This window comes from Notechis scutatus, chromosome 6, assembly GCF_049901735.1.
Source record: "Notechis scutatus isolate UNSWTSFEM ecotype Mainland chromosome 6, rNotScu1.2, whole genome shotgun sequence".
Classification (NCBI taxonomy): Eukaryota; Metazoa; Chordata; class Lepidosauria; order Squamata; family Elapidae; genus Notechis; species Notechis scutatus.
This window is the reverse complement of record NC_142014.1, coordinates 74,288,863-74,301,981: the sequence shown is the minus strand read 5'-3', so window position 1 is coordinate 74,301,981 and position 13,119 is coordinate 74,288,863. Positions and strand designations below refer to the sequence as shown.

The following is a 13,119-nucleotide window of genomic DNA, read 5'->3' as shown; positions in this document are numbered from 1 at the left end:
TAGCAAAATATATATTATTATTATCTCTCTATATAAAAATGAAATACCACTCATGCATCATCACAAAATCTCCAGAACTGTAAAGCCTTCAAACTTGAAATTTGGCATATATGTTCCTCTTGGCTTGTAGGTGATCACTAACAAAGGATTTTTCAAAATGACCATCAGAGCATTAGTATTTCCTATATTGTTATTATTAACACACTTTGATGCTAAAGAGTTCTATTCCCCCTCCCCACCTGAAAAGAAATCTGTTCCAAATGCAAAACACAAGCAGAGGAGAGGAGTTTCAGTTCCAGTTTTAGTTTCACAGCAGCAACCAGCTTTAGTACAGAACAGTTGAGCTAAGCCACGCCCAGGCTCCTTGCTACCTCCTTCTTGCTCCCACAGCCAATACTGCTTCAGTTTCCAAACAGCCCTCAACTTTCTCACACACTGACAGGGCGCTAGCCAGATGAATACCGATGGATGCTGGTAGGCAGAGGCAGAATGTTTTTTTCCTTATTTTCCTCCTCAAAAACTAACTCCGACCACATGGTATATATATGGACATTTAAAGAGTTAAAACATCTGGCTTTCAGAAACCACCATCCCAATCTGCATCTTTTTCTCTTGGCTTCCCAGAATACTCACGAGATCAGTTCTTGCTGCATCTGCTGAACGTTGTTCAACAATTTGTTTTTCTCTACACGCAGAGTCTATGGTTGGGTTTAAAAAAAAATGTTTAGAACAGGCCCTATTAGCAAGAAACAAGAAATCCCTGACTTACTTCATATTTTCCCAAAGAAGTATCATAACAGTAGATAGATAAATAGAGTTGGAAGGGACCTTGTAGGTCATCTAGTCCAACCCCTCACCCAAGCAGGAGACCTTACACCAGTGGTGGTGAACCTTTCTGGCACAGAGTGCCAAAACGCTAGAAACTGGAAAAGCAGCCCCCCGGCGTGCCGTGCAGGAGCGCCAGAAACCAAAAGCTCAGCTTCCCGGCATGCGAATGTGTACCGGCCACCTGGTCTTCCCTTTTCTAATGTGCATGCGTGTGAGAAGACCAGCTGGCTCTTCCAGTTTCTGCCCCAAGACCATCTGGCCGGCGCACATGCACATGTTGGAACCTGGAAGAGCAACGGGTGACGGCTGGCGTGCCACACAGGGGTGGGATTCAAAATTTTTAACCCGGTTCTGTGGGTGTGGCTTAGTTCATGGGTGTGGCTTGGTGGTCATGTGACCGGGTGGGCGTGGCTTGGTGGTCATGTTATTGGCTGGGCGTGGCCAACTCAATATCACTCACATCGAGGCACGCATCTCCTCGCCTGGCCTCTCATGACTGTGGGGATGCTGCAACAGTCGTAAGTGTGAAAAATGGTCATAAGTCACTTTTTTCAGTGCCATTGTAACTTTGAATGGTCACTCCACACAAGCAAAGTACCAGCAAAGGAGGGGAAAAAAACTCCAGAGACATTCCTGAGAGAGGAAGTCTAGTCCTGCCAAGAATGTAATAAGGATTAATGGAGAGGCAGTTTCTGTAAGCAACACCAGAATGTTTCCTTCCTGCCTTCCTTACAGGATTAGGCCAGTAATTTCTTCTAACAACCGGTTCTCCGAACTGCTTAGAATGTTAACAACCGGTTCTAGCGAATAGGTGCAAACTGGTAGAATCCCACCCCTGGTGCCACAGGTTTGCTATCACGGCCCTACACCATTTCCGACAAATGGCAGTCCATTACCTCTATCACCGACGTGTATTCCTTCAGGGCAGACTTTAGTTCTTGTATATCCATCTCCTTCTGCAATGATTGAAGAGGAAGAGTGAAGTAGTTACACACCAGGTTGTGCCTTAACTAACCACCCTTTGATAAATAAACCCCTAATTGGCTTTACCTAATATCCCAAGCCACAAATTTATGATTATTAAACTATGATTAAGCCCCACAAGGGCTTGTTTATTTATATGTCGCCTTTCTGAACCACACAGCTCCCTCAAAGAAGGACTCTTTAGCATAATGTGTAAACTCAGACTAAAAGTAAGACTAACTACACTAACAGCTGGTCCATTTAAAGGTAGTCCCTGGCTTGTAACAGTTTGTTTAGTGACCTTTCAAAGTTGCAACGGCATTGGAAAAACTGACTTATGGCCATGTTTCACATTTATCCCCTTGATCACATGATCAAAATTCAGCTGACTCATATTTATGATGGTTGCAGTGTCAACTGACTCATATTTATGACGGTTGCAGTTTCCCAGGGTCATGGGATCACCTTTTGGGCCCTTCTGACGAGCAACATCAATGGGGGAAGCCAGATTCACTTAACAACCATGTTACTAACTTAACAAGAGCAGTGATTCATCTAACAACGGTGGCAAGAATGGTTGTAAAATGGGGCAAAACACACTTAACCACTTAAGCAATGGAAATATGGGGCTCAATTCTGGTCGTACGTCGAGGACTACCCAATATTGGGGTTTGTTTGCCTTAAAATGCTAACTGAACCAATTTCTCATCCACAACTAGCCAAAAAAGGACAGGATGGTACAGAATCTCAGGAGTGGTGGGTTCAAATTTTTTTTACTACCGGTTCTGTGGGCGTGGCATGGCTTGGTGGGCGTGACTTGGTGGGCGTGGCAGGGGAAGGATACTGCAAAATCCCCATTCCCTCCCCACCCTACTAACCTGCTTTTCAGCTCCGTTCTCCTGGGCAGGGCAACAAAAGAAGATCCAGCCAATCAGCTGGGACTCGGGAGGCAGAAAAGAGATGGGGGCGGGGCCAGTCAGAGGTGGTATTCTGAACTACTCAAAATTTCCACTACTGGTTCTCCAGAACTGGTCAGAATCTGCTGAATACCACCTCTGGATGGTACTTACAAAGCAATGATGAGGGTTTAAAAACCTTTCCCTAGGCACTTATCCACAATTACAGGTAGTCCTTAACTTACAACCAAAGTTGGGACCAGAACACTGGTCCTCAGTCATTGAGGTCATAAGTTAAAGCACCCCATATGACTGGGGATTTTCAACAGTTTTCATGACAGTTGTTAAGTGAATGAGGCATGTCATTAAGCAAATCTAGTCTTCCAAAAGGGGGCTGGCAAAAAAACCATCACAAGTTGTGGTAACGTGACGCTGCAACTAGTTGTAAAACGAGCTGGTTGCCAGTGCCTTGAAATGCAATCATGTGAACAAGGAGTAAAGAGACAATTCTTCCTCCTTTTTGTACCATTAAATGTCCAATAATCAGATCTACGTTGCTTCTGAGTAGGATTACTCTAGGATTTATCGCCTCCATATTCAGTACGAGAATAGGAAAGGCCAAAACAAATGTGATGCGATTGGAGTGCAGTTGAGATGTACACTTAAGGCAAAAATGGAATGATTCTTCATCGTTGCAAAACGGGATTGTAAAATAGGTACAAGCAGGGTTAATGATGTTTGGTTACTTGGTTTTATTTTATTTTTACATCTATTCAAATTAGCTGCAGGTGTTTGGGAAGAAAGGGGAGACAAATCTATGCAAAGCAGAGGCTTTGACGACAAAGGCATTTTGGAGAAAATTGTACACAAATACAGGCTGTCCTAAGCCCAGGTTTGCATAGCTATCTGATGCATTTTGCAGGGATCAAGCCCCAAACCGGAAGGTAGATTGCCGGTATCTATTGCAACAACCTGGGTCGTTTCTCTGTCTGGATTGTATTATATTTCATTTGTATTTGGGCTCCAAGCATAAATGCCTAACTAACTCTAGAAGGACGACTGGAGAAGATAAAAATAGTATAGAATTCTACCTAGCCACATGCTATTTCAGGTACAGCATTTCCCTTCCTGTTAACCTTTCAATTTTCTCTCTTTTCATCCTAACTTCTATTCCCTGATCATTGTGTCAGCTCACGCCTCAGTCCAAAGCTGTTCACCATCTAAATGCCCTCTTAGAAATAGTTCATGTGAGATGCAAAGTTGTAGGTCTATAGTCCTAGGCATGGCTGCCAATTAGTTAGTAGTTTACTTCTAGGGATGAATTTTCCCATTTCTGTGCCTCAAGTACACAAACCAACTTCAAAGTCCCAGGACTATGTGGATTTTCCTTCCTTCCTTCCCTTCTCTCACTTCCTTCATTCCTTCTCTCTCTCTCTCCTTTCTCTTTCTTTCTTTCTCTCTCCTTCCTTCCCTTTCTTTCTTTCTCTCCTTCCTTCCTTCCCTTTCTTTCTTTCTCTCCTTCCTTCCTTTTCTTCCTTTCCTACCTTCCTTTTCTTTCTCTTTCTTTTTCTCTCCTTCCTTCCTTCCTTTTCTTTCTCTCTCTCTCTCTCTTTCTCTCTCCCCCTCCCCCCCTCTCTCTCTCCATTTGTTTAGTAATTATTCAAACAAAGGCACTCAAAAAAGTGACTTATGATCATTTTTCACACAACCATTGTAGCATCCCCATGGTCACATGATCAAAATTCAGACGCTTGGAAACTGGCTCATATTTATGACGGGTGCCGTGTCCCAGAGTCATGCGATTCACTTTTGCGACCCTCCAACAAACCAAGTCAATGGGGGAAGCCAGATTCACTTTATAACCGTGTTGCTAACTTAACAACTGCAACGATTCACTTAACAACTATGAATCCTATAATGGGGAAAACTCACTTAACAATTGTCTTTCCTAGCAATGGAAATGTTGGGCTCAATTGTGGTCATGAGTCAAGGCCCACCTGTAATAGTTTTTAAGAATAGAAGAGAAGAGAATTCTTTAATTGGCCAATGTGATTGGACACATAAGGAATTTGTCTTGGTGCAAATGCTCTCAGTGTACATAAAAGAAAAGATACATTCATCAAGAGTCAAGAATCATAAGGTGCAACACTTAATAATAATAGTCATAGGGTACAATAAGCAATCAAATCATACTAGGAAACAGTCAATATAAATCATAAGGATACAAGCGACAAAGTTATAGTCATACAGTCACAAGTGGGAGGGGATGGGTGATAAGGAGTGATGAGAAGGTTAATAGTAACAGTAGTGCAGATTTTGTAAGTAGTAGGACAGTGTTGAGGGAATTATTTGTTTAGCAGAGTGGTGGCGTTGGGGAAAAAACTCTCCTTGTTTCTAGTTGTTCTGGTGTGCAGTGCTCTATAGCGTCGTTTTGAGGGAAGGAGTTGAAACAGTTCATGTCCGGGATATGAGGGGTCTGTAAATATTTTCACAGCCCTTTTGTTTAATACGTTGTGGTTTGAAAGCCTCTTATTTCAGACGTTGATTTTGTTTCAATGTTCTCAGGTGGTTTTTTTTTTATTTCCTGTTGTGTTATGTACATTGATTATTTGAGGATTTATGCTCTTTTCATTTGTTCTAAGCAGCAATAGATATTATATATTTATTATATATATTTATGGATATTATATATTTATTATATATTTATTAAAAACAATTAGCTATCGCATTCCACCAACATCTGCATTGCAAATGTCTGGTATGCAAAACCAGAACAGTACAGGCCATCCGGTACTAACTGACTTCATCCCAAACTCTTACAGAGCTGTTTTTACACCACCAGCTAGAATACATAGCGAGCATCAGTCAATAGCCCATAGAGGAGGGGTGTCAAACTCAATTTCATTGAAGGCCGTATTAGGGCTGTGGTTGGCTTGCGAGGGGCTGGCTGGCCTTGGCTCACTGGGTGGGTGTGGCCAGCTTGACATCACTCCTCAAACTGCTGGCCTGATGTTTCCTCTTCACACTGGTAGACCAGGCCAAAGTGATGCGGGCTGGCGCCTTACATTCTCCAGGATGGCCCCATGGGCCGGATGCGACTGTATCGCAGGCTGGAAGCGACCCCCCCTCCCAGGCCTGGAGTTTGACACCCCTGCTGTAGAGCAATATCTAAACCATTTCCATAAGAATATATTTCTCTTCATCCCATAAGGTAGTCATTGTTTAATTATGCCAGTTGGGACCTAAAACGTCTTCATTAAGTGACACGGTTAAAGTCACATCCAACCTTTTGAAAATTAAACCAGGCTAGAAATTCTTCAATGCAATCTAGTATCTACGAACCTGAAGGAGTGCTGTGTCTTTACTTCCCACCGTGCTTTCATAAAGGTGTGTTTGCATCTGGGAAAAGAAAAACAAAAACCCACCATGAAATTGCATCCTAGCAGGAAAGAAATGACACTAAAATTCTTTTATTTCTCTTTTCCCTCACTTTGTGGATATTTTTTTTCTAAGATAGTAATTGCCTTGTTATTTGTTCTGGCTCTTATTAACTCTAATCAGTGCATCTATGAGTCCGCATTGCTGGAAGTGTAGGAAAAAAGAAGGAACCTTTTTCCATATGTGGTGGTCTTGTGCAGAAACCCAAAAGTATTGGAAGAAAATCAAAACTTGGTTGGAAGAAATCACCAAAGAGCAGATCGAATACAAACCAGAGTCCTTCCTACTAGGGATTTTTGATAAGCAAATTTCCAAAAAAACCAAATACATAACAATACACATTTTAACAGCGGCCAGATTAGCCTTCGCTCAACACTGGAAACAACATCAAATTCCATCAGAAGAAATGATTATTGAAAAAATCTCAAAATGCGCAGAAATGGATAAATTGACTTTGGCGCTAAAAACAAAGACACTTCACTATACTATGATAGCTGGAATTGTTGGTATAATTGGATTGACCAAAGATAAATAATATATTAGAAGGCATAAAAGAAAAGTATCAATACATAATAACGAGGTAACGATATAAGTTAAAAACAGGTGTGGTTATATGACACAAGTTAAGGTGATGAAAACAAAAGAAGATCTTGCAAACTGTTAAAATAAGAATACTTTTAATCCTGTAACCTCTTTCTTTCTTTCTTTTCTCAAAATTCTTTCCCTCTCTTCCTCTTCTCTCTTCTTTCTTTCTTTTTTTTCTTTATTTCTTTTGATTATTTGTGTATGTATTGTGACTGGTTTTAATTGTAAAAATTTAATAAACTATATTAAAAAAAAAACAAAAAAAAAAACTCTAATCAATGCATCAAATGATAACCTCCCTGGAGGTTATGAACCACTGTATCTATTAGTCCAGTATGAGTTGATAGAATTTTTTCCATTTCCTAGCCTGGGGTCCAAAGTCACCAGAACATTTTTGTGAGGGAAATCTAGGACTTATATCATTTGTAGTCCAGCATCTTCACTAACCACACCCTGCTGGCTTCTGGATTTCTAATTTTTTAAATGTATGGCGATTAACCAGGAAACTACAATGTTAATGCAGAATTGCAATTTGCCTGTCTGTTTACTAGCTCTGTTTGATCCACACTCATGTATTTCCCAAGGTGCACCACAAGAGGGAGAGCTAGTTCCACACCAAAAAGAAAAACAAGCAGCTTTCCTGCACTGTCATCCAAGCCCTCTCCCTCTACTGAAGCCGCCTCACAAAGGGGCCTTGCAACTGGGAAGGTTCAGCGCTACCAGCATTCTAACTGTCTGCACAAAGTGCCGATTCGTCTCTCCACCCAAGTGGTACCTATTTATCTACTTGCATAAAATATGCTTTCGAACTGCTAAGCGGGCAGAAGCTGAGGCAAGGGATGGGAGCTCACCCTGCCGCGCAGTGCTAGGACTTGAACTGCTAGAACAAAGACCATCATTAAGCAACTGTACTTCTCTGGATTCTGGGTTGAGAGAAAGGGGGACTGACCCAAAATTACTTGGTGAACTTCTGTGCCTGGTTATGTACGTTACATTAAAAATGAACAGACCACACTACCCCGACCACCATCTTGTCCGTTTTGTTAAGCACCTGTTTCTGCAGAAGGGAACACAAAAATCCTTGTTCCTGCCTGAAGTGTTTGTGCGCGTAAATTGAAGGACCAGAAAAATGAGTGTAAATGAATAATTGGCTGGAGGAATCAGAGGAAAGCCTTCAAAGCATCAGTGTCAAGTGTTTCAGAAGACAGACACACATTAACATTTCAATGCTCACACCAAAATGCTTCGCAAAATCTTACGTGCTCTAAATAGGTTATATTATGTTATATGCCGATGCCTATTTTGTGCAGAAATGCTGAAGAATTTTAACAAGGATACCACCAACATAATTAAATATTTCAGAACTGACCAAGAATTTGAGGGAGACAGTTCTTTTTAACTATACTTAAGAAAGTTATAATAATCTCTTGATTCAATTACATCATACACATCTCAAGTTATGAAGACAGAAATTCAGATCTGGAACATTTGCTAAGTGAGATGTAAATGTAATGCTTAGAATCTAGGTTTATTTAGGTTTCAGCTCAAATTCCTCTTAAAAATATAATTTAACATTGAGGAGACAGTATCACAATCTCCCATGTTTACATGTGCCTTTCAAAGGTTCTCTGATGCTCCTCCACCAACTTACAAATGTAAACAACACATATCCACTTTCAGTTTTAACTGTGGATTTTGGTTAAGGCTACAATCTCTGATCATTCCAAGCCAGTGTAACCAGTGATTAGGGATGTTGGATTCTGTAATGCAACATAACTGGAAATCCAAGAGTAGGAATTACTCAAAAGTCTTTGGAAAATAATTGACTTGATTATCTTGATTAAGGATACTTGGAAATATCTGAAGCATTGAACTGAATCTCTGCCACCCCACACTGAAACAAGATGTAGAAGTCACTTACTTGGAGTTCATTAATATTCTGGGACAGCTCCTCAATCTTCTTCTGGAGACCATCTGAATCAAGAGCATTTCTAATGTTCTGATTTAAAGGACATATTTGTTATTACTGGTTTCCTTTTCTACTACTGTAATTCTCAGATGAAAGAATCCATCTGATGAAAAAAGATACCTTAACAGAATAACAGAATTAGAAGGGACCTTGGAGGTCTTCTAATCCAACTCAAGCAGGAGACACTATACCTTTTCCAGACAAATGGTTGTCCAATATCCTTTAAAACCTCCAGTGATGGAGTACCCACAACTTCTGGAGGCAAGCCGTTCCATTGATTAATTGTTCTGTCGGGAAATTTCTCCTTAGTTTTAGGTTGGTTCTCTCCTTGATTAGTTTCCATCCATTGCTCCTTGTCTTGCCCTCAGCTTTGGAGCAGGGGTCACCAACCTTTTGGACCTCAGGGACCACCAAGTTCATAATTTTAAATCCCACAGACCAGAGACCCTGGGAAAATCCCAAAAAAGCCCACAGGAAAATTTCCCACCCCGTTTTCCTACCAATCAATCATTCTTTATTTGGGATCACAGGATACTGTCTCCAGTTCGGTTCTCAGGGAGAGAGAGAGAGAGAGACTTTTGGCTTCATGCAAGAAAAGCAGCAGAAACAGCAGAAGTCTTTCTTTCTCTCGCCCAAATTCTGCCAGAAATTAGTCTTTGCTGGCACAGCCTCTTGGAGCAGGATGCTTTGCAGTCCCAAAGACTCATTTCTGGCAGAGTTTGGGGGAAAGGAAGACTTTTGCTGTTTTCCTAGCATGCAGCCAAAAGCAGAAGCAGAAAGAAGCAGCCTGATGGCCAGGCCTGGCACATGAGGCGAGTGGGGCAAGTTCTCCCCCGCCCTTTCCCCCCTCCCCTCACTACCTCATGTTGTTTGCAATGCAAGCGATACAAGCCTTGTGTTCCTTTGGGCCATGTGGGCGGCGCATCCTTGTGTTTCCGCACAGCCTGGATTAATTGCTTTGGAGGTGACATTTCTCTGTGGACCACCAACATTTTTTTGCAGACCACCAGTGGTCCCCAGCCCACTGGTTGGTGACCACTGCTTTGGGGAATAGGTTGACCCCCTCTTGTTTGTGGCAGCCCCTCAAATATTGGAACACTCCTATCATGTCAGCCCTAGTCCTTCTTTTCATTAAATTAGACATACCCAATTCTAGCAACTGTTTCTTTATGTTTTATCCTCCAGTCCCCTCATCATCTTTGTTCCTCTTCTCTGCACTCTTTCTAGAAATTCTTCCATAAAAGAAGGTATTTGGGGACAAATTCTTATATGGTTTCCTTACACCTATGTAGAATCCAGAAGCTCAAGAGGTATGTCTGAATGGTCTATCTTCCATTATATAACAATCTCTCTAGTATTCTGCAGGTTTTCCTGGCTTCCCCCAGTTTCATTCCATCCCAAAACCTCATTTTTAAATTCCTGTCATGAATCTTCTTCTGGCTGGGAAGTGTGGGCACCAAGGAGGGGTGATTGAAATGTCTTATTTAAAAAAAGCATGCACACAACATCAATTACGCTGCCACCTCCAACAATCGAATGAACTCAAGAACACCAGTGATAGGATGACACCAGTATAGCAAATTCCGCCCTTGATAAATTCTTGAGGAATTTCTTCACCCTCTGCAGAAGTTTGGGGGAATTATCCACTTAATTGTTCTGCCCATAAATCTGGTGGAGAATATTGAAATGCCATCTCTTGTCGGGCTATTACAGTTGTCCTCAACTTACAACTGTTTGTTTAATGACCATCCAAAGTTACACAGGCACTGAAAAAAGTGACTTATGACTATTTTTGACACTTACAACCACTGCAGCATCCCTGTGGTCACATGATCAACATTTGGATGTTTGGCAACCGTCGTGTATTTTATGACGGTTGCAGTACCCTGGGGTCACGTGATCACCTTTTGTGACCTTCTGACAAAGAAAGTCAACGGGGAAGCCAGATTCATTTAACAACTGGTTTACTAATTTGATGACTTGCTTAACGATGATGGCAAGAATGGCCATAAAACAGGGGAAAACTCACTTGACAATTGTCTTGCTTAACAATGGAAATTGTGGGTTAATTGTGGCTGTAGTCAAGGACTACCTGTATATACTGCACAGCAATAACAAAATTATCACCCTATGATTCAAAGAGTATTCACACCCATTCTTACCTCCTCTTGAAGAGAAGAAATCTTAAGAACAAGGGACTGATTCTCCTTTTCCTAATTATGAAAAGAAAGTGGAGAAGAAAAGCAATCAGATGTTTATCAGGAACCTGAGGGGGTGGCGAAGACCAGGGTCAAGGGTGAAATGAATGGTGTGTCTTAGAGTTAGCTGCACACAGGTAATGCCGACATGGTCACTCCTAATAAATCATTTTTTTTACTCGGAGAGATGCGGCTAGAGATGCGACTAGAGACTTAGGATTTGAATGGGGGTGAATGTTGGAGCCCTGACAATGTGTTGACTTACATTTGGCACTTGCTCCATGTACCAACACAATGCAACACAACTTGGATTGTAACAGATGGCCAAAGTTAGACTCCTGCATTATACAGTGGTGGGATTCAAACAATTTAACAACTGGTTCTCTTGCCTTAATCATTTCTTCCAACAACCAGCTCACCAAACTGCTCAGAAAGTTAACAACTAGTTCTCCTGAATGGGAGTGAACTGGCTGAAGCCCACCATTGCTTGCATACAAACATCAACTCACAAGCTGTTTATTCTGGATTGCCATCAACTGCTTCTTTTCTTCAGAGGTACCCAGAATGTTCTTTACTTCTTCCAATTCCTCTTTTAATGTTTTCACTTGACTTGCAGACTGCTGGAAGCTAGAAAGCCAAACAAACAAACAAACAAACATTTGCGATAGACAAGGAAACCTATCCGATTTTTTTCCCAATGTTTCTTTGTAGATATTTTTGTGTGTTTTATTATTGTATGCACCAGGATCACATTCTGGGGATAGATATAAATATGAGATGTAAATAAATATATATTTTAATATAGCTGCAGTGAAACTCAATAAAACTAAAATAAAAATATAACAGTGGCATACAATAAACAAAATCTAGATATAATGATTGAAATTAACTAAACATTAAAACAGTTTAAGGTAAAGATAAAGGTTCCCCTCGCACATATGTGCTAGTCATTTTCTGGCTCTAGGGGCTGATACTCATCCCCGTTACAAAGCCGGAGAGCCAGCACTGTCCAAAGATGTCTCCGTGATCATGTGGCTGGCATGACTAAATGCTGAAGGCTCATGGAACGCTATTACCTTCCCACCAAAGTGGTCCCTATTTTTCTACTTGCATTTTTACATGCTTTCGAACTGCTAGGTTGGCAAAAGTTGGGACAAGTAATGGGAGCTCACTCCATTACACGGCACTAGGGATTCGAACCATTGAACTTTCTACCTTTCTGATCGACAAGCTCAGTGTTTCAGCCACTGAGCCACCGCGCCCCTTAAAACAGTATATATTGGTCTTTCTCAACCTTGGCATCTTGAAGATGTGTGGACTTCAATTCCCCGTATTCCTCAGGCAGTCAGAAACATATTTCTCTATCTTCTCAATTTTACAACAAAGACATTTCAAAATTGATCACATTTCTTGAATACATTTCTTGAATCTACATGGAATAATTAATTCCCGAGTAGAACCAGAGACTCATTAGTGTCAGCGTTCTCAGATAAAGTGCCACGGTTCCATATTTTGAAGTACAATTCACCATCTTATTTGCATTTTTAATTATTAGATTTTTCTCCATAGGCGACATTAATGTGTGCAATGACTTCAAACAAAAAGATAGATCTAATAAAGCTCAGAAAGAAATTCCTATGGTACTAAGTTCTCTAAAAATGCAGTGTTTTAGAATAATTTATTGCAATACTATGGCTGCGATTCCTACTATGGACGAATGGTTGCAGAAGTTGGCTGAAATGGCAAAATTGACTATTTTAATTAAAGAAAAGAACATAAGTACTTATATTTCCACATGGAGACTGCTTCTGAATTTTGTGCTTGAAGTGAAAAAGAATGAAACTTTGATTTTGATTGATAGATTAGATTGATAGATCTTTATAGAAATGGCTTGTTCATATTATAATGAAAAAACAAAAAGTTGTGATTTGATGTTAACGGCTTATTCTACTGCAACAAAGACGAAATCAATGTTTCCTTTTCTTTTTTTCTTATCCTCCTCCCTCACTTCTCTTCCCCCTCTTCTTCCCCACCATTTTCGTATTTACTTTCCTATTTTGTATTGTTAGGGTTTGGGAATTAACCCCTAGCAGAGTATTGCAGCAGTAGTCAAGCCAGGAAGCCAAAGGAGAGCGGAAGGGCCCCAGAGTATACACACACTGAACACAAACACTGTTTGTAGTTTAAATAGTTTTTAATCCAGTTAGAGTTTAAGCATTGTCATTCAGTCCATTAAGTCATT

The 13,119-nt window shown here is 40.8% G+C and overlaps 1 protein-coding gene across 1 annotated transcript in view; it reads right to left on the bottom strand.

Moving 5' to 3' along the window:
* IRAG2 (inositol 1,4,5-triphosphate receptor associated 2) overlaps window positions 1-13,119 on the bottom strand; it is a 75,343-nt gene that overhangs the window by 50,693 nt on the left and 11,531 nt on the right. The window contains exons 8-13 of the mRNA XM_087969155.1: window positions 11,387-11,504; window positions 10,842-10,892; window positions 8,632-8,709; window positions 6,030-6,086; window positions 1,725-1,784; window positions 634-698 (exon numbers count right to left, since the gene is read on the bottom strand). Of these exons, the coding sequence (XP_087825281.1) occupies window positions 634-698; window positions 1,725-1,784; window positions 6,030-6,086; window positions 8,632-8,709; window positions 10,842-10,892; window positions 11,387-11,504 (429 nt within the window). The remainder of the gene's footprint in view (window positions 1-633; window positions 699-1,724; window positions 1,785-6,029; window positions 6,087-8,631; window positions 8,710-10,841; window positions 10,893-11,386; window positions 11,505-13,119) is intronic.